The sequence below is a fragment of the Myxocyprinus asiaticus genome, chromosome 9 (assembly GCF_019703515.2).
Source record: "Myxocyprinus asiaticus isolate MX2 ecotype Aquarium Trade chromosome 9, UBuf_Myxa_2, whole genome shotgun sequence".
In the NCBI taxonomy this organism is placed as follows: domain Eukaryota; kingdom Metazoa; phylum Chordata; class Actinopteri; order Cypriniformes; family Catostomidae; genus Myxocyprinus; species Myxocyprinus asiaticus.
Window position 1 is genome coordinate 32,042,555 of NC_059352.1, and position 21,326 is coordinate 32,063,880.

At 36.9% G+C, this 21,326-nt stretch overlaps 2 protein-coding genes across 5 annotated transcripts in view; one reads left to right on the forward strand and one right to left on the reverse strand.

Annotated features, from left to right (window-relative positions):
- The window catches only part of LOC127446593 (netrin-1-like), an 87,946-nt gene extending 75,446 nt beyond the window's left edge, over positions 1 to 12,500 (forward strand). The window contains exons 5-6 of the mRNA XM_051707639.1: positions 6,596 to 6,670; positions 11,587 to 12,500. Coding sequence (XP_051563599.1) covers positions 6,596 to 6,670; positions 11,587 to 11,915 — 404 coding nt within the window. The 3' untranslated portion in view covers positions 11,916 to 12,500. The remainder of the gene's footprint in view (positions 1 to 6,595; positions 6,671 to 11,586) is intronic.
- Positions 1 to 21,326, reverse strand: part of LOC127446598 (syntaxin-8-like) — a 144,858-nt gene that overhangs the window by 44,142 nt on the left and 79,390 nt on the right. The window contains exon 8 of one of the 4 annotated variants that reach the window (XM_051707646.1): positions 12,703 to 13,190. The exons of 1 other annotated variant lie outside the window; for it this stretch is intronic. In XM_051707646.1, coding sequence (XP_051563606.1) covers positions 13,003 to 13,190 — 188 coding nt within the window. In that variant the 3' untranslated portion in view covers positions 12,703 to 13,002. Of the gene's footprint in view, positions 1 to 12,702; positions 19,928 to 21,326 lie in introns of those variants that run through there. 2 more of the 4 variants (XM_051707647.1, XM_051707648.1) reach the window with 2 other exon arrangements.

Sequence of the window (21,326 nt, forward strand, 5' to 3'; positions counted from 1 at the left end):
AAAATTGTTTACACACCAGTCAAAATTTCAGGATAAATGAAAATGGCTACAGGTGATTATGTGCTTGTTTGATGAAAGGGCAAAAGAACAGTTGTCCCTGATGACATTTGCTCTAAAACAGAGGTGCACAATTGGCGGACCTCGGTCCGGGTCCGGACTGAGTGAAGGTTCTATCTGGACCTCGACACATTTCTCATAAGTAATTGTTAAATTAAATACTGATGAAGCAAACCTTTTTTTCAATGTACACATACTGCACTGGCTCAGTGCAGCTGGGTAGGTCCCAGACAGCGCCCCATACTACTGTGTGTTGTCCAATAACGTGCGTTATTTAAATCACTTCACGAAACTCAGCCAATCAAAGCGAATGTTTACAATGCATGTTAGGAGACTGATGTTGTCAGAGAGAGAGAGAGAGAGACAGCAAGAGAAGCAAAAGCGGAAGCGAGAGGAGAAATTATAGAATGGTGTGCGCAAAAGTCAGGAAAGTCGATACAGAAAATCGAGCTTTCAAAGAGGAGTGCAAAGACAAATATGCCTATATCCTTCCCGCAGCGAGTGTGAAACCACTCTGCCTGATATGTTCAGAGACCGTGGCTCTATTAAAAATTGACAATGTGAAGCGCCACTACAAGACAAAGCACAGATCTTTTGAGCAAACATATCCACAGCAGTCTGAGGTGAGGGCACGCAAAATAATTGAACTCAAAGCCCAGTATGATCGGTCCACCAGAGTCAAGCAAATACCCATTACTCTCACCGAAGAAGAGAGATGGAGAAGTGAAGTGGGAGAGAGTAGGAAAGACAAATATTAAACCTTTGTTCAAAAATCAAAGCACTTTTTTTAGAAACAGGCACTTTTGTTATTTTTTTGTGAAGATGCAGTCTTGTTTTGCTTGAAATGAAAAAAAAATTTGATAGGCCTACTTTTATTTATGATTAGGTTGCATATTTATTTTACCTCATGTTTAATGTGTCTGCACTGAAAATGTGCAATAAATATTGTTGAAATGTTATTGAAATGTAGTACTTGTTTATTAGCTATACATATACAAGAACGGCATATGCCCCCAAATTGTAGCGCACGTTAGACATTTTAATGGTTTGGACCTTTGGGGGGAGAAAATGTTAGTCACTGGACCTCTTTGAATTCTAATTGTGCACCCCTGCTCTAAAGTATTCTTGACTGTTCTTGTTCATGGTACAACAATGCTGGGCAAGAAAAAACATTTTATGGTTACATCTATCATTTACGTTAACTTTCAAACAAGAAAACAGGTAGCTACAGTAACTGTGACTTACTGTAGACAAGTAGGTAACCTACAGGGCTTCTATATTACATTACTGCAGTTTAAAGGCCATGTACTCTACTGTGTAGTGTGAGTACTGTTTCACCGACTCTTGCTCTGATAATTTGTCGATGTCTACTTTGTCCAAGCTGACAGTATTTGTTTTACTGTATTGTACTGTATTTCTGCAGAACATAGGAGCATCTTACAATGCAGGGTAGTATGATTTTTTTGCGCTAACTCTTACTATTATATTCCTTAATTTATGCAATTTTTTCTGTACTTTGAAACAATGTGTTACAGTAGTGTAAAGTTACTGAATTTTCTTTTTGATAGTTACTTAGCATCACTTTACAGTACTCTAATGTATCCTCAAATAAACATTTAGAACACTTCCATATTTTATATAGTATTATGTGGCCTGCCATGTCATCTACAGAAACATCTACCATACTCCTACATAAAATAATAGCAATAATAAAAAATGAAGTGAGACAAAGCGTGGATACTGTATAGTGCTGTGCAGTGCAGAGAGCAACTCGGTGAGAAGCGCAACGCAACCCATTTCAGTTCACCATAATCATATCAAACTTTTTATTTGAAATAAAAACACATTTTTCTAACTGTATTTATAACAAGAATATAATCTTGCATGTGAGCTATTTTGCATGCGACAAAATGCAGTTTCATTGCAGTTGCAGTTTTGATTGGGTGGACCAGCCATCAATCTGCTTGGACTAGTGCCACTCTAGCCCTTATGTGGCCTCACACCTAGTGCTATATACGCATAACGCATAGAGCAAAATTCTCCCTGGTTGATAGAGGTTTTTGTAGCAGTGTTTTGAAATTATCCCTCTGATATCTTGTGAGTAGTGCAGAATTTGTTTGTTTGCTGGGTGTCATTTGAAGTCAATATTTAATTTTGACTGAAGATAATATGTTTTTAAGTGAAATGTTTGATTTTGACTAGGAAGTTTGAGGTTTGTACAAATTGGTGTTTTGAAATTGTGTTTATAGTTTTGAGAAAATAATGAATTGTTTCATGAAATGTGTCTTAGCAATCAAGAAAAACTGTAATATTTCTTTGACATTACCACATTCAGGGGTGGAATGCATTGCGATACAACTGATTGTGTGGCTCAGACAAAACACATATTGTGTGGCGAGGTCAGGCATGGGTTGAGTCACCACTCCCAAAACCCTTTTTAATCCCTCATAAACTCATCTAAGACTAACAGAGATGTCTCTACGAACTTGCATTAAAGGAGATCAGACAATGTCTTCCATTCTCCAAAACTGACATTGCGGTTATCATATATTACTTATTTTTGTTCCTCTACTATGACTGGACAAGCGGCGTTCCAAGATTTCAATGCAATTTCAACACTGGAATCATTCCACTTGTCTGTGTTTGCACCGTTCCAGACAGGCTCCTAGTCTGTAATTGTGCTTTGGCTACATTTGTAGCTATTTTTGTTTGTGGTGCAAAATCAGACAAATTAACTGGCCATATATTGTCTTCATTTCAAATTTCTCAATATTAACTTTTTGCTTATACAACTAATTATAAAAGTGATATCACACTCACAATCTGCTGTTGTACTGAATATCGAGACAATTGAATCACAGTGTGCTGGTATTTCGAAAAGCCACACTCTTGCTCATGTAATATTGCAGTAACACTTTACATTAATGTTCCCTTTGTTAAGGGATTTAAAGGGTTCATTAATGACTAATAATTCATTTACAAATGCATTATAAATAATTGATATATATAACAATATGGTTATAACAAAATCAATAAAAAGGGTGACTTTCATGCAACACTTGCCAAATAGTGAGCCATTTTACCTTACATGTTATATATGTTTAATAATACTTATTCAACATTAGTAAGCTTTGAAAATGTACCTTAATATAAAGTGGACACATATGAAGAATTTATTAGTTAGTTGCCAACATCAGAAACAAATGCACATAAAGTTCCCTATGGTTGTAATGGCTTTATTTTATAATATATATCCTGTAAATGAGCATGAAGACCTGAAAAGTGTTTTTGCAGAGGACTTTAGGTAACTAGGACTAGGTAAGTTGGAACACCACTCAAAGTAGCACCATTCTTTTGATATCAACGTGACTAGGAAAATGACAACACAAGTGAGTCAAGAGCAGATGGTAGCAAAATGGCATAATATCTATAATAATCTTGAATTAGGGCATTTTTATGTTTTTGATTAATACAGGTATGAATTTGTGTGTTTATTAAGCATTTATAATATTTATTTAAATGTGAAGCATTTATTTATATGTGAGTTAAACTGGCTCACTATTTGGCAAGTATTACATGAAAGTCACCCTTTTTATACATGTTGTTACAACCGTACATTAATGGTTTATAATGCATTTGTAAATGACTTATTAGTAATTAATTAACCCCTTTAAAACCCCTTAACAAAGGTAGCATCCATGTTACTGATATTGATCAATTGTCATGGATTTAGTTATTTAGTTATTTTACTGAGGTTGTATGTGTGGAAAAGACTACTGGATCACCCGGAGCATGTTTTTTGAAATATCAGCAATATTTTACATAACCACTTAAAACTATCACCCTTGTAAGACCAAATGGTACCACAGAATTCAGTCAGGCTCTCAGTGATTATAAAAGGGATGAACAAAAATGGGGGTAAGTGAAAGAGGGAGGGAGAGGAGTGAGCATTACAGAGAGAGAGAGAGAGAGAGAGAGAAACAGAAAGAGAGTGAATAGTGTTGCATTAGTGTCTCATCATGAACGCAAAGCTCTCGTCTAATTTAAAGCTCGCCTCTCCTCTCTGCAATTTCACATTGAAAGACTGTCAGGTTGATGATCTTCCTCAAACATCTGTGAGCTTCATTTACAGTAATGAAGTTGATTTCTGCCCATTCTCTGTCTATTAGAGTGATGGCACTGTGACCAAAACAAACCCTGAATCAAAACCGCACACGCTGTCTGGTCTGTTTCTTTAACCCATTGTTAGAATTCAGAAGACAGCTATTTTCCTCTCAAAGTTCTCAATGGAAAGAATTAAAGAGAAAGATATTTAGAGAGAATGAGAGAGTTGGAGAAAAAAAAACATTGTTCCCTTTGGAATAGACCTAGCTTGCCATTTAGTCTCTGCCCCAGTGGGAGCTTGGGGCTCTGGCTATAATCTAATTACATGCTTTATTTGCAGCAATTTGTTTCTCAATCAGTCTCATTCTGCACAGAGGAAGACTTTCCCCTGTGTGCTTTTTCACACCTTGTTGTTACAGTTCCCAGATCTGTTATGTGTGCATGAATATCACTGTCCCTTCCATCAGAGGTCCAACTGAAAACAGACCTCAGGTCAGCTTTAGGCTCTTTTTGGTAATAGCAGAGTACAGTGTCTGCCTGTTTGTAAGTACTGAAAGGCCCCGCTGGTTAGATTGTCAGTGTTAGATGTCAGTGCTTTTCAATGAGCACAGAAGTGCTAAGTGAGTCCAATTGTGTGCCGAATAGAATTCAGACTCATTAGGCAAAGAGTTGTTCTTCAGAGAATCTCCAGACCAACAACTTCCCTCGAAGGCTAGTGACAGTGAATTTGTCCATGAATGATTTCCCACAGTCAACATGTAACTGGTGCCCTCCACACATTCTTCAGTGTCAAACAAGCCTTACATTCAAACTTACACGCATCTTTCTTTAACTCATTGGCACGACTAGCAGCGACAGTCCCAAAATGTCTCCAACACAGCTTTCGCTTGAAAAGACGGCAGGAAAAACATCCATTAAGGTTACACCAGCCTCTGTGGGAGCATCATGACAAGAGGACAAGCTAACCCTACTTCCCCTAACTCAAGAGGGGGCACAATGAGTATATTTGTCCTTGCTGTGGGGGTCTTTAAAGTTTTTAAATTGGAATCTCAGGGTGCTCATCACCTCCTTAAAGGAGAGCTAATGAGAAATGATGGCTTTCAAAGGGAAGTATCATGATGGCATTAAATAGGGTTATAGGAAAACAAAGAAGTTTTCTCTGCAGTCTTCATTTAAATGGAAATGAAGCTGCCACAGTATGGACTCTCAATTTCATTTAGCTTACAGTTTCTCTGCCATTTCAAATCTATAGTCTGCATGGTTTGACTTGCCCAACCCCACCCACCCCCAGCTGCAGTCCGCCTTCGAATCCCTCGCGCAAGCACTTCACTGCAACTACTTTCACGGGCATTTCTTTCTGGTTCCACCGTTGCCCGGGCAACCTCATTCACTCTGAAAGAATAGAGAGTCCAAAAGAAAGTAAAAGGCAGGAATGGGGCGCAGGTCGGCCGAAACAATGAAGTTTGTTCATATGCAGGCGAGCTAAAAGGTTTTTTCTCCCCCTCCTCCGTCTTCCCATTGCATCCATCCAATAAAAGAAGGCCATGACAATGTGTGGGGCGTAAGGGGAATGCCAGGCAATAGAAAGAAATCTTCTCCATTTAAGCATTAGCTTGTTTTTAAGAGGTATTATTAAAGACTTAATAGAAATTGTTTTGTTGTACAGCATCAGAGCAGCAAGCCCAGCTCTTAGTTTTTTTTTTTTTTTTTTTCCAAGGAGATCTTAGCAAGAAGTGGAATCCGAACCAAACCCTAGCACATTTTTGTGCTTAAATGTCAGGTTTCATCAACACCTCTAAGGCATGAAACACTTTATGCGCTGCTAATTTTCCCCCTGACCTTCCTTTGTGCTTGGACAACCCTTGCCCCCCCCCCTTCACTGCCACCTCCCTGAGTGCTGAACCAATAAATGCCAAAGGTTGAAATGGTCTTTGGGGTTGAGGTGGGGGAGGAGGGCATTAGGGCAGACGTACAGGGCGAGTTGACAGCACTGGGCGGGAGAAGTCGTGATTCTAAAAGCCTTAATAAGACCCATCATGCCACTGACAGTGGAGACAAGGGTGAGAAATTAGCATGGTGCTTGAAAAAACGCTGGGTGGCACAATACGCTTGGCCTCAGAGGGCTCCCATCAGAGCAGGGGAGGGTCCAGACATCCAGAGAGCAGAACGAGAGGGACCTATTGTCTCCTGCTTTTCTAAAGAGCAAAGGACACTCCGCTGAATGCCTCACAAGCCCTATTACTGCCTCACAATTAAACTGGGCAGATGGGTGTCACAACAGGCCAGGGCTTTTGGATAGATGTGTAGTTTGCAGAAGTGTCTCTTTTTCTGACAATGTACTTTCTTTTATATTCTTTGTGAGTTTTTTTTTTTTTTTTTTTTTGTCAACTCACCCCTTCTCTCCTTCCTTTCTTGCTTTCACCTCCAAATTTAGATTGCGACTCCTACTGCAAGGCCTCCAAAGGCAAGCTGAAGATCAATATGAAGAAGTATTGCAAGAAAGATTACGGTGAGTGATAAAAGTGCACAGAACACAGATATACACATACAGATAGAATCACACAGCAACATCTATGCAGGTTGCTAAAAATCCTGGCCCTCTACAACATCTTTATTCCTTATCCAAAGCTGAATTCCCTGTAGCCCTCTCAGTGGTGATTTATTGTAGTGATGGCTTACTCAGGCTTTCAGGAAGAAAGTCAATGGATCAAACAGGAGGAAAGGCCATCAGTGAGGGGTTTAGGGAAGGCTGCGTTGACGGACAACCCAGCAGGTATTTGAGCCCAAAGCGGATCAAGCCATGGCAGTGTGACGGGCAGAAGGGACAAGAGTGCTCGAAGATATCCTCATTAAGGGAAGCGCCTTATCCCTGTCTTGCATTCCTGGGGGCAGCAGGCCCTCTCTTGTCCCTGAAAAGGAGCAGATGTGCAGCCCCTCTCATACAGAGGTGGGGCCATTTCATCAGTCAAGCGAGACACTGCGGAACTTAAAGAGCTTAACAGATTTAATGACAGCTAGAGCATTTTAACAGGTCTTTTGATACATCACATTTAGTCACCATAGATCACTTATTGATGTTGAAATAACTCAATAAAGATGGTGTTAAGGCTGACTTCGGCCAGAGACCTTCAAGGCTTCATTGTTAGTTTGAACCCCAAAAATATTTAGACACTTAGAAATGTATGAATGCCATTGCATAAGATAAAAAAATAAGAAATTATAATAATAAAAAAATTAATAAATAAAAATCAACAACGTGGCATTTATTTAAAGTAATTTGGCATATTTCAAGCAAAATATTTCACAAAAAGAAGTGTTACATTTTAATATATGATAAAACAATTGAAACAGTATATTATTCAAAATTAAGACAAAAATTATTTCAACACTTGTTGAAATGTAAGTGGACCTGTCCAAAGTCACACACATCGGGGATGGCATGGAGATGAGTAAATGATAAGATCATTTCCATTTTTGGATGAACTATCACTTTAATGTGATAAATTACATCTGTGTGTCACTTGTTTGAACTTGAGAGTAACTGACTTTATACATCTACTAAAAATAATCACCTTGAGATTGGTTAAAAGTAATTGCAAAAATACCAAAGAAAAGGGAAGTTCTGAGAAAAGCCACTTGTTTTAATATTTTGTATCTAGTGCAAGACATTTTTAAGTGTCATCTTCAAGGAACAGTTCACCCAAAAATGAAAATTCTGTCATTCTTTACTCACCCTATTATTTACATCACTATGTACTCATTATTTAACAGACTTCTGTTCTTCCATGGAACACTAAAGGTTAATAAAAAAAATTAAAAAAATCATCACATGGTTTATTAGCCATAATGCAAGTGAATAGTTACTCCCATCTGTCAAGCTAGAAAAATGAGAAACACCATAAACCACAGCATAAGTAAATGAAATGCACTATATTCCAAGTCTTCTGAAACCATACAATCACTTTGTGTGATGAACAGAATGAAATTTGAGTTCTTATTTACTCTAAACTTAAATCAAATCATTAATAAAGCACTTATATAAAAAAATGGGGGCTACGTCGGTCACACCAAAACTCACTGCATAGTGACCAAACGTGCAAAATGACGAAGGACGTTTTGTCCTTTTTCCAGCTTAACAGATTTGAGTCATTATGGGCTTGCATTATGTTAAATTAACCCTGTAAATACTTATTATATAAAATTAATCACCTCTTGTGTATCACATAAGAAACTCATATAGGTTCGAAGTGACATTAGGGTGAGTAAATAATGACAGAATATTTGAGTGAACTATTCCTTTAAGTGTCCAAATATTTTTCTGCAACTGTATATGATAAATATGATGTGAGAGTACTAACCCTATCTTTGCCAGCACATCTGCCATATTACACTCCTTCTGAAAGTATCTGTTAGTCAGGGTTAAAAACATACGCAATCCCTGTAGCGTAGAGAGGACGTGTGGCACACACTGGTCGTTACATCTTATGTGATGAATACTCAGTGCCATCACCTCCTGCAAACCGGCTTTGCATGTTCTCCTTTCTACACTGCCATTACTCATTTAAGACTCATTTAAGAATTTATCCAGATAATATGGCCCCCCTGCCGACTTCACTTTACAGTGCCCCTCCATTATGGAGAGTTGGCCAGCTCCCCCTTTACCCAAAAATGAACAATCTAGGATAAACTCCCACATTCTGAGCATTAAACCTAATCCACTTTCCTTCTGCCATCTAGAGCATCAGGGGGGCTTTATACTATAGCAGCATGGGGGGAATGGCTTGGAACTGGTATTGAACATGAGGATGGAGTGATCTAAAAGACTTATGGGGAGAATCAGGCCCTTCGTAACAGGATATTTACAGTCTCTCTGGCACATTACCCATAAAGCACCATTGGAGTCCTTGGCATAGTTGGGCTTCCGCTGTGTGTGACATGTTTCAACCACTGGATAAATTAAATGACTTCCACCTTGCCAAATGGTGACAATGACAGTTTTTTTTTTTTAATATTATAATTAAGCTAAAGGTCTATGCATTTAGTTTCCATGCCCTTAAACATAATCACCATTGATTTCAATTGTCAATTAATACCAAATCCCATAAAATAAACATTCAAAGTTGTGTTGAGTACCAAAAAATATCTTAAGATTTTTTTTCTGTTCTTGTTACACCCTTTTTTTTTCTTTTGCTATTCTTCACTGTGCATCTAGATCTTTACCCTAAATCTGCAACCATGTGAATGTCAAGAAAATAACTTCAAAAAATTCTGCCACCTGATACAAATGAGAAGTTGAAACTCAGCACGTAGCGCCAGTCTAGCGAGGCGCTGTGTGGCGCAAGACACAAATGGATTCCTGTAAATATGAAAAAGGATCCTTGTAATGGTATTAAATGAAACTAATAAAAAATGTGAGTTCTGGTAAGCAGAATGTTTGCTTTGTCATGGGACATGTAGTACATCAGAAAAGAAAACAATTCAATATGGGAGCAGTAACATGGATGACATGCATCTGTCAGTAGTGTGCAAAGCATGCAGAGATTGCGAATAGCCAGATACACAGATCACCAAGCATCAGCCTGCATGATACAGCCTCAGTCTCTGCCAAGTGCAAAGCATTACACAGATGAAATTAAATATGCCTATTATGCTGGTCCTTTTTTTGTCAAAGTCACCTTACAAACCACCTTGAAGGCTATTAATAATGGGGAACAGCATGCATCTAGAAGCGGTTTAAGCAGATTTTGAGTATTCAAACTTCCAAAGAGTCTCAAACTGCACCGAGGCTTGAGTTAAAAGATACGTATATCTGAAAGCACTTGAAACTGAAGGCTGACCTGAATTGCTGCAGCAATTGAGATGACCCAAGCATCTTTATTACAATCGGAGCTTTATACTGCATCTGCGGCAACACTATCAATTCACTTGTTGCTGCAAATTTAAGCACATTTCGAGGACTGTATTGCAGCTGTTTTGTGGCTAAGTATCTCTATCTTCTGGCTCTGTTGAGACTTACTTTATTGTTTTTGTTTGTGCTCCCAGAGCAGGGTACAACAGGGCTAAAGGCCCCCCAGGGTAAAAGGCACATTTGATTATATTTTCTCCCAAAACACTAAATAGCAACAAGAACTACCAAAGTACTTTTCTTAACATGTCACTATGCACAACAAAATTTTCTTGATCCATGAGATCATTGCATGCAGTATCTAAAGTTTGATTTTGAGGTAATTTGATCTAATACTTAACACATTTTTAAAATGTTGCTAATTTATGTAGCTAATGAGAATCCCTGAAATTATCATCTTTATTTTTATACAAAATATTAATTTATCATTTTCAGTTTTGTTCAAGGTGATTAAAACAAACGTTTTTAATAACTGTCCAATAACTGTCCAATACATCAAAACAACTGGCAGGGGTGTACTACATTGTGTACACAAATCAGAAAAGCTTTGCATGTGAAAATAAATAGCATTTTTTATGCTGGGGTCTCTGAACCCAAAACATCAGAAATGTAAAATGTTTCATGGAGAACAGCTGAAGTGTGTTGAAATTTTGTTTATAATAAATTCTGAAGTATCAGCCTGGTATTTCAAAATTAAATATATCTGGTTACACTTTATGATAAGGTTCCATTTATTAACATTAGTTAATGCATTAGGTATTATGAACTAACAATGAACAGGATATAAAAAAGGGTTAGGTTAGGTTAGGTCTACCCCAGTAGAACCAATATACATATACATACACTGCAATTGCTGCATTGTTTGGGGTCACTTGACTGAAATGTTTTGTAGGCAAAAATATATTTGTGCCAACATATTAATTTATTTCATTACAAATCTATAATTTTATAAAAATAAAAAATAAACGTTTTTGAAATGGATGACTTGGGCCGAATAATTAAGAAAAGCAGCCAATAAGTGCCCAACATAGATGGGAACTCCAATACTGTTTAAAAAGCATCCCAGTGTGATACCTCAAGAAGATGGTTGAGAAAATGTCAAGAGTACATGTCTGCAAATTCTAGGCAAAGGCTGGCTACTTTGAAGATGCTAAAATATAACATAGTTTTGATTTAGTTTTTAGTTTTTTAGTCACAACACAATTCCTATAGTTCCATTTATGTTATTCCATAGTTTTGATTACTATTATCTTTAAATGTGAAAAATAATAATAATAAAGAATGAGTAAGTGACCCTAAACTTTTGACCGGTAGTGTGTGTGTGTGTGTGTGTGTGTATGTAAATAAATAAATAAATATATATATATATATATATATATATATATATATATATATATATATATATATATATTTATTTTATTTTTTTTATTTTTTTTGAGCCATTAAAATATCCTTTTTAGAACCTATACAGAACATTATAGGGCTAATACTGAAAAATGTTTCCTATTTCTTTCAACCAGCTGTCCAGGTCCACATCCTGAAAGCAGAAAAAGCCGGTGAGTGGTGGAAGTTCACCGTCAACATCATCTCTGTCTACAAACAGGGTGAGAGCCGAATCCGCAGAGGAGACCAGTTTCTGTGGGTCAGAGCCAAGGATGTGGCCTGCAAGTGCCCAAAGATCAAACCTGGCAAGAAGTACCTTCTGCTGGGCAACGATGAGGATTCCCCTGGACAGAGCGGCGTGGTGGCAGACAAGGGCAGTCTGGTCATTCAGTGGAGGGACACTTGGTCTCGAAGACTTCGGAAGTTTCAGCAGCGGGAGAAGAAAGGAAAATGCAAGAAAGCATAGTGAGGGGAAGAGAGAAAAGGTGGCCATCCAGAGCCGGACAGAGAACAGACGAGTGTTGGATGATAAGGGAAAGGAAGAGGAGAACAAAAGAGGGACTGAACATCGCTGCTTTAAATAAAGGCATGAAGAATATATTAGTGTTTTTTTTTGTTTTGTTTTTTTAAATAGGAACACGTGTGAAGGAGCTCACGATGCAGTTTTCATTTCTTATTCGTTTCCTTTGAGATTTGTTTGTTGTTTGCCAATTTTGCACCTTTGTCCAGTACAGAAAGGTATTTTATACCGGCTTCATATTTCAGATCCATTTGGGATGTTTTCAGTCTGGATGAGAATTAGATCAAGCCGTATTTCAGAATCAAAAAATGGAAATAAAAAAATTATAATAATAAAATAGCGATATATTTAAAGCAATAGTCCTTAAAGGAATATTCTGGGTTCAACATGAGTTAAGCTCAATCGACAGCATTTGTGACATAATGTTGATTACAACAACCGAGGTTACAGTGAGGCACTTACAATGGAAGTGAACGGGGGCTAGTCTGGAATGTTAAAATACACACTGTTTCAAAAGTATAGCCACAAGACATTAACAATATGCATGTTAACATGATTTTAGCATGATAAAATCACTTATTAACCTTTTCTGTGTAAAATTATATTCAATTTTACAACTTTGTTGCCATGATGACATAACAACATAAACCCTAAAACGACCATAAAGGTGATGATTTAAACAATTTTCATCTCAAATAATACTCGTTTTAACAGAACGATTAATGCAAGTGCTTTTATAAAATTATAAGCTTCACATTTCTACCTGTGAACCCTCCAAAAATGGTCCCCATTCAGTACCCCTTGTAAATGCCTCACTGAAATCTCAATTTTTATTTATTTTTTTAAAAAAGGAGGGACGAGTTGAAATAATTTTTTGTGGTAATCAACCACCCGGGGGGCCCTTTAGCCCTGTTGTACCCTACTTGTCACGATCAGAGAATGAGGCTCAGGACCCAAATGCAGAGTGAAAATAAACAGGGAATTTATTAATACAAAATAAATGAAAAAACAAACCAAAACTCCCAAACATAAACTACCCGATAGGGGGAAAAGGTAATCCAGGGCTGGGGCAGAAGGCACCGGGGAACAGGACTGACTGTACCATGTAGGGATGAACAGGATAGGGAACTAGACCGACCGACAGACTGACTGGAAAAAACAAACCCACAGGACCGACTGGAAAACAAGATGAACTGGCACTGGATAGCACACACGAGGAGACTAAAATAGGGAGAGAAATCAACAGATTAACAAGACAGGGCAGGTGTGACTAATAAACTAATAATGGGTAAACAAGGAGGCAGGGTATGATGTAAGACAGAGAGACGCAGCGATACAGAAACAAAACAACGCCACGTGCTCTCACAAGACAACAAAACACCCGAATGGCATGAGTGCACATCGCCAAGACAATAAGGCAATATACGGCCATGCCAATCGCCAAACAAGACAAGAGAATGCGTAGCAACACCAAACAAAGCGATGCCACGCATTCTCACACTAAACAAAACCTGAGCGTACATTGTGAGGCAAACGCCACGTGATGCACGCCACAGGTGACAAATACAAGACAGGACACCTGTGCGATTTCACAAACCCGAAATCTCACACCGAAGTGACTGAACCTCAACACAACGTGAAGACAGCTCGCAACCCAGGCACACAGCGCAAAGCGAGTGCAATGCGAGTGCAAAGCGAGCGCAACGCACATCCACGGTCGCGAGAGACAGACACAGAACATGGAGCATGAGTGTCTGGATCCCGACACAGACTGAAACTGAACCAGACAGGAAGTCAGGATCAAGACACCATGCTCCGGACATGAAACAAGACAAACCGAAGAGCGCACGCCAGGGAATACAACCGAAACCGTGCGCTCACACAAACACAGACAATGAAACACGAGACAGACATGGGATGTCACGGTCCTGTCAGACAAAAACCCAAACTGACAGAGTGACAGGACCATGACACTACTCTGGGAGCCCAAACATAAAAACAATAAAGTAAATCCCATCAGAGCCAGAAGGTTAATAGAGATAACAAGCCACAAAACAGCTGCAATACAGTGCTCCAAATGTGCCTAAATTTGCAGCCACAAGTGAATTGATAGTTCTGCCACAGATGCAATTATGCCACAAATAATGTGGTCTGAGCTTAACTTGTATTCAACCTGGAATATTTCTTTAAGTCTTTCTATTACAAGAATAAAAACAATTGGTGAGCTTTGGCACTTAAGAATTCAGATGCTCTAAATGATGCATAATGCACTAATAAGCATCCAGATGCCAATGTTTCAGAAATTTCATACCTCAGTTTTTAAGACTGCAGTTAGACTCTGAGTCTGACACGCCACGACAATTGCAAATCTTCAAGGTTCAATGTATACATTTCTGATCGCGTTTTTTAAAGGCGTGCCACATTTTCATTATTTCAACATTTACTTCTAAAACATCTAACAATTGCTGAAAGTAGCTTTGTACATTTTTATAGTAGTGCCCATTGACTGCTCTCCTCAACAGACAGGTATCCACTAATATAGGATAGGTTTGGTATACTTGAGATTGTTCATGCAAATTTACTATGTATCAGCCGAGTTCAATTTAAGATTATTTTTTATTTCTTTATGTCTGTTTAAGACATGACAAATTTCTTTAAAATAAGAAAATATCTGTACTCCAAAAAAGTGTTTAAAAACAGTGGGCAAACCCAAAATTATAAGCATGCCTTTACAATTATTTTTTAACTTTAAATAAATCCACCATGTATATTTTTGTATAAGACATGACTGAGGTAGATGACTCTAAATACAAACATAATTTCTTGTTCCATTTGATACTCTGATTTAATTGTTTATAGTCCAAACATGGATAACGATATCCTTTTGTTGAAACAGTACCATGGTATAAACTGGCTTTTTTGTGAAAAATGTCCTGAAAGAGTTGGTAGAATGTTGTGTATAGTTAGTATTTTTCTTTGTGTGTAAAACAGTATTTAGAAGTGTATGAATTACCTTTAACTAGTATTTAGTTTTGTAAAGCAACAGTATCTCTCCTTTAACATTATGCTATCCATGTCTGTTTAGGGTCTGTGAATGTAGGTATGCATGTAATGTTTCACTACAACCGATTCTCTTCAATGTGAGAAACGCTGCTCTCTCTCTCTCTCTCTCTCTCTCTCTCTCTCTCTCTCTCTCACACACACACACACACACACAAACACACACGTTGCTTATTCTGTTACTAAAAAAACACAGATCTCTAAAGTAACAGCTTCAGTGTTAAATGCTTGTCCACTGATCTTTGAAGAGCCACTTTTGCTTGTGTGGTTAGTCCTTCACACATTAAGAAAACACATACTGCAAGAACTGATAGTAATTTTACTATCAATAAAAAAAATTAAAAAAACTATTATTATTATTATTTTTTCTTTTTTTTGTAAATGTACACAATGTATGACATACAGATATTTATACATAAGCTGTATTTACTGGTTACAAAAAAAATAAAATAATAATAATAATATTTGTAATATCACATGTATATGTATTTTGTCTTAGTGCACATTCATTTTTCATTTTATAAAGTATTCTTATGATGTAAATTTTATGTTCAGTTTTTATTTTTGGCAGCAGTGGAAAGATGGTTCCTGTGTTTGACATTACCAGCAGACCTTACATACATTGCTTCTTGTTCATATATTGAATTGTAAATTTAGCTGTGACAAAAACAAGACATCTGCAATATTGTTTTACAGTGCATACTAATATATTATGGTTATTATGTAAGAAAATATTTAATGACACAAGACATTGTGAATTTTTTTTATGTGATGTCTTTTTACCTTTTTTTTTTATTTTTATTTTTTTATTTTTTTACAGTTTGTGGTTGTTTAGATGGTTGTGATTAAAATCCATAGGGGAAGATAACTACTGAACACCAATCTGGTAGAATTCAGCATTCATTTGGAATAAAACCTCAGAAATCACTAGTGTGCCGTACTTCAATTTTTTCCAGCATATACATATACATTTAATTTTTTTACAATAAAGGGAACTGCAATCATAAAATGTTATCAAAACATCATATCATCAGCATTAAAATTAAGTTAAATTAATTCTAAATTAAATAGCAAGCTTTTACTAACAAAACAGACAAGGCAAAACAGCTGAAATCAGGTTGTGTTAATTGTGCATTTATTAGAATTCACATTATCAAGCCAGAAACAATTCACAGAAAAGAGTTAGTGACAAAATCTAGAGGTTTTTTTAAAAAAAAAAGTTTTTATTACAAAACAAGAACTGTAATGTAGTTCATCAAATAACCAAAGAGAAGCTATTAATGAATGTATTAATGAGGTGGTACAATAACAGAGCTCGTATAATAACCCAAGCAGCACAGCTCAGGACACTGTATTGCTTTGTGACTCCCAGACCTTGTTTCCATATTGGATATGGATAATTTTCTTCACTGCCAAATAAAGAATTTAAATATGTTTTCCCCCCTTGAAGCATTTCAAGCTCGTGGTTATATTCATAACATTCAAAACCTTTGAAAGCCTTTTTCTATTTTTCTTTCCATTGCAAAACCTACTTTGATCTTTATCTGAGGAGCTAAGAATTTATGGCCCAAGTTCTTCATAGTGGTCCATTCCTTGACTTTATCCCCATCATGGCTTCTATTACTTTAATACAGTAAATGCAAAAGGGAAAAGCGAGGGGTTTGGAGGTAGATGTTTACATATAAATTCTGCTTGGAAGCTGCATATCTTCAATTCACCCCCACACATTTTTTTTAACAGTCTTTGCAGTCCGTATTTGTGCTGTTTTCTCATCAGAAGCATCCTCTTCATTAGTTCATTGGCCAAACTGCCACAACAATGATGGCAATCAGCAAAAGCACAATCACCACCAGCATCCCTGATTCAAAACACACACACACACACACACACACAAAACATCTGAATGAACAAACAGCTTCATGCTCTATAGCAAGAAGATGCCCTTCATTTTCTGCCAGTTTTACATGTGCACATTTAATTTAATAATTTGCCTGTAAAAACACATGACTGATCTTTAACACAAGTGCATCTTCTATAAATCCCAAGTCAATAACTTCATAAAACTGTTGTTGTACTTCTGTGACTTTTGTCTGTTTTTGAGAGTGCATGTAAACTAATTGGAGTCCAGCACTTTGACCCCCCAACATTTGAGACAAAGGCAGCATGAAAAAAGAAAAATCAAAAACAAAGTAACAACCAAATATCTTACATTTATTAATTTATGCCCATGGCTTTGAACTTTTTTGACTTTATGAAATACTTTAAAAATGCATGACTAATTTTAATGGTTAATTATATATATTTTTTATTATGTGTTTTTCATTAATCACTCGTATTCAAATAAACACAGTAATGACTCCTAGATGGGGCTCTTAACCTTTGTATAAATCAAAGCCCAAGATCACTAGCAGAGGGCGAGAATGACAAACAGAGCATGGTGAACCATTTCAGTGATGCATCTGCCTTTCATTAATCCTTCCGTTAGTCAAATTTCTCATATACTCTGTGTCACTGGAGGAATTGCAAGAAGGTGTCAGACAGGATGTCTCATCTCCTGTGAGTCATCAACATCAACCAGAACTTTCGTACATATGCTGTAGACCTGCTGTTGTGAAATGAATAGTTCTGACTCTGAATTCTTGTTGGATGCACTGTTCAAAACACCTGTGACTGCACATTGTGTCACACTGCAAAAAAATTATTTTCTTACTCATTTTTTGTCTTTTTTTCCAGTAAAAATACCTAAATATCCCATTTTCTCTCCAATTTGGAATGCCCAATTCCCACTTAGTAGGTCCTCGTGGTGGTGCGGTTACTCACCACAATCTGGGTGGCGGAGGACAAGTCTCAGTTGCCTCCGCTTCTGAGAACATCAATCCACGCATCTTATCACGTGGCTCATTGTGCATGACACCGCGGAGACTCCCAGCATGTGGAGCCTCATGCTACTCTCTGCGATCCACGCACAACTTTCCACGTGCCCCATTGAGAGCGAGAACCACTAATTGCGACCACAAGGAGGTTACCCCATGTGACTCTACCCTCCCTAGCAACCGGGCCAATTTGGTTGCTTAGGAGACCTGGCTCACTCAGCACACCATGGATACGAACTCACGACTCCAGTGGTGGTAGTCAGCATCAATACTCGCTGAGCTACCCAGGCCCCATAGCTAAACATCCTTAAAACATATTTACTTGAAAAACAAAATCTAAGATATTAATACTTGTTTTCAGAGAAATGAACCTAAATTTATTGAGGTTTATGTTTAAAACAAGTAAAAACCATATGCCAATGGGGTAAGAAAAATGATCAAGGGAAAACAAGTTTATTTTTCTTACCCCACTGCCATTTATTTTCTTCCAGTGCTATTTAGTTGAATCAAGTTAAAATAGCTACTTTTGTCCAAAACTATTAATCTACTTAAGTTCAATTATCCTAAAATCAAGATTCTCACTTTTTCTCACAATTTTATTCAATCACGATAATCACTCTACAGACTTGTAATGAGGTTCCTAAAAATTACCATGTAATTTTAATCCTCTATGTTGTGATTGCTCAATGAAAACTTGTTGGACTAAGCAGCATTAATAATTGTATCATACTGCCTGTCCTAAACCTCAACCTAATGATGCTTAGTTTTGGCCAAAAGTTGATATTTTAACTTGATTCAACTAAATAGCACTGGATTAATCAAATGTAATAAACTTAGGTTTACTGAAGTAATTAATGTTAATTTTATGTAACTTAATTCAGTTACGTGGAACATGCTGACACAACAAATCTAATTAAATCCAACATTTCATTTTTTTAAATGCAACAATCAACGAATAAAAGCTACAGAGAGCCAAGTTATTCGCTTAATATGTTTACAGCACTAAGAATATGGTGTCAATAAAAGCCAGCACACTGTAATCAATTGCTTTTCAATATGGATGTAACAATGCAGCAGTTTTGCCTCCTTCAGTATGCCTTTGTAATTTAGCAATCGTCAATTATATTTCATTACATATTTTCAATAAACACATTTCTGACTATGCTTGTCTGAAACGGATCTAACATCAGTGCTCCCTTTCTCTGAGTAAACTTTTTAACACAGTAGACATGCCATCATCTGTCACATCATTTCAAAACATTGTTTAACTCTGCTAATCAGACAGACTTCGATTTTTGACATATGTGTTGTTCGTCATTGACATTGGCTGGTGCTGTGTTTGCAGCCTGATTCAGTGCTTTACTTTACATTTCTCTCATAGTTTGGCTCGATGTCTGTGCATTCCCACTAGAGATCACAGTGCCAGCTGGCCTAAGTTGAAGTACAGGGTAAAAGGAAGCCATGCTGCACTAACTGGTGTTGGTATTAAAAAATACTGACCTTCCAAAGCCTGCTCTGAGCAGGATGTGTTTTATGAAATAACTCTACATAGCCTGCAATTGCCCAGTTTTTGACTGTGACTAGAAACAATGTTCCTTTGGGAACGTTTTTAGTGAACAGACCCCATTCCCTTGACAGAAAATTCCAGATTTATTTAACAGACAATTGGAAAGACTTTGAGAAGGAGGTATCAAATATCAAATATAGTCCTTCGGTCTCCAGTGAGCTGGTAAATCTGGTGTAATCCATTTTATTCGATGGATAAAACAAAACAGTTTTAAAATCTTGGTAAAGTTCCACAGCCGGAAAAACACCTTTCATGCCGTAAATCCTGTGAACATTATCTTTTTCTGTATAAAATGCCAGAGGCTGAACTGTCATTGAGATTTATATCAGACCAAAGAAAGTGGTGTAAAACAAACCCTCATTCACACTGTCAGACTTCAATATATGCTTTAAAATGAGCTTCACATCCAGGCGCCTCTGCTTGCTCCTCTTTTTCACCTCTGAGAAACTGTCACAGTCCTATAAGTAATCAAATCAGATCTGTAACCCAATCACGCTGCCCCAATGACAACAATAATATTTGCTAGACAAATAGATTAGTGTGGACAGAGGGCAGAAGACCTGTGTGACCACCCAGGGGCAGAACAAAAGGACACACATTCTTCCCAAATGTCCTTTATTTATTTAAAATCAAAGCTGAAGAAGGAGACACCCCTGAGGCTCTAAACTTAAACTTGTCATAGTCAGGAGCCCAAAGATTTAAAAAAAAAACAAAAGATGGGCCTGAACTTTATTCTACTAAACCATTTTCTCTGTCTTTAAATGTTGTGTATAATATTCTTCTTTCATACTGTATATTCAAAGAGGACAGTTGTAAATATCACTTGTACAAACAAATGAAATACATATGAATTTCACACAAGAAATAATCACTTCACACATTAAAAAAACTATACATATTTGGGCTGTTAATTAATATTTTCACAGCAGCACTAAAATACACATTTTTGTCTGAACGATGGTGAAAATGTCTAAATCAGAAAAAAGGGTCTTTATCCTTTAGAGATCGTCCTCCTCTGCTCAAAACAAGCAGCTATGCAAGGAAGACAACATTTAGACTTTCTGAATAAATGTTGTACCACTGAGACCAAAACCTACCAATTCTGCTAGCTAAATAACGTCCTCTGCAGAAAAAAAATAATCTCTTGATATGTCTTAATTAGATTTAATTAGAATAAAAGTAATTTAACTCTCAGAGACCTAAGCATTGATATTGATGACATTTTCTTTTTTTTTTCTCCTTGAAAGTGTTTTACAAAGCCATTGATAATAAAAATATAGATTTTTACACATTTTGTTTTGAGGTGATTCTCGGATGACTTTAGAAAGCTGTAACATTTAATATGCTTTTTTTTCATACAAAACTGTTGTTGTGATACAGTTCAGAGTGTTCTGAAGTAGTGTACTTTGTATCCATTTTTAATAAAAAGACGGGTATCATTTAATTGCTTTAAACAAACATTGCAACTGTGAGTCTTAGAGGGTTAAATTGACCAGCATTACAAATTAACCATAATACAAATTCCAGGCTCTTGTAAAAATGGGTTAGTATCTATTCTCTAAGAGAATCTGTTCAGGTACTGTAGTTCAGTTACAATAAAAATTATTTTGACCAGATTGTTGTAAAGCACTCAAAAAGCTTTGTTAGATATAGCTGTGTACTACATAGGTGCTTTATAGGACATGACCCCTGCAAAAGCTCATGTTTATCTTCCTTTGGCTTTTAGAAAGACGACTCATCAGAAACTATTTCAACCAGCATGAAGAATAATTAAAGAAAGAGAGTCTGACTGTAAAAAGAAAAAAATTAATTCTTCTTTGACTCACAAAGGATTGATATTGTATGTGAAATCATCTT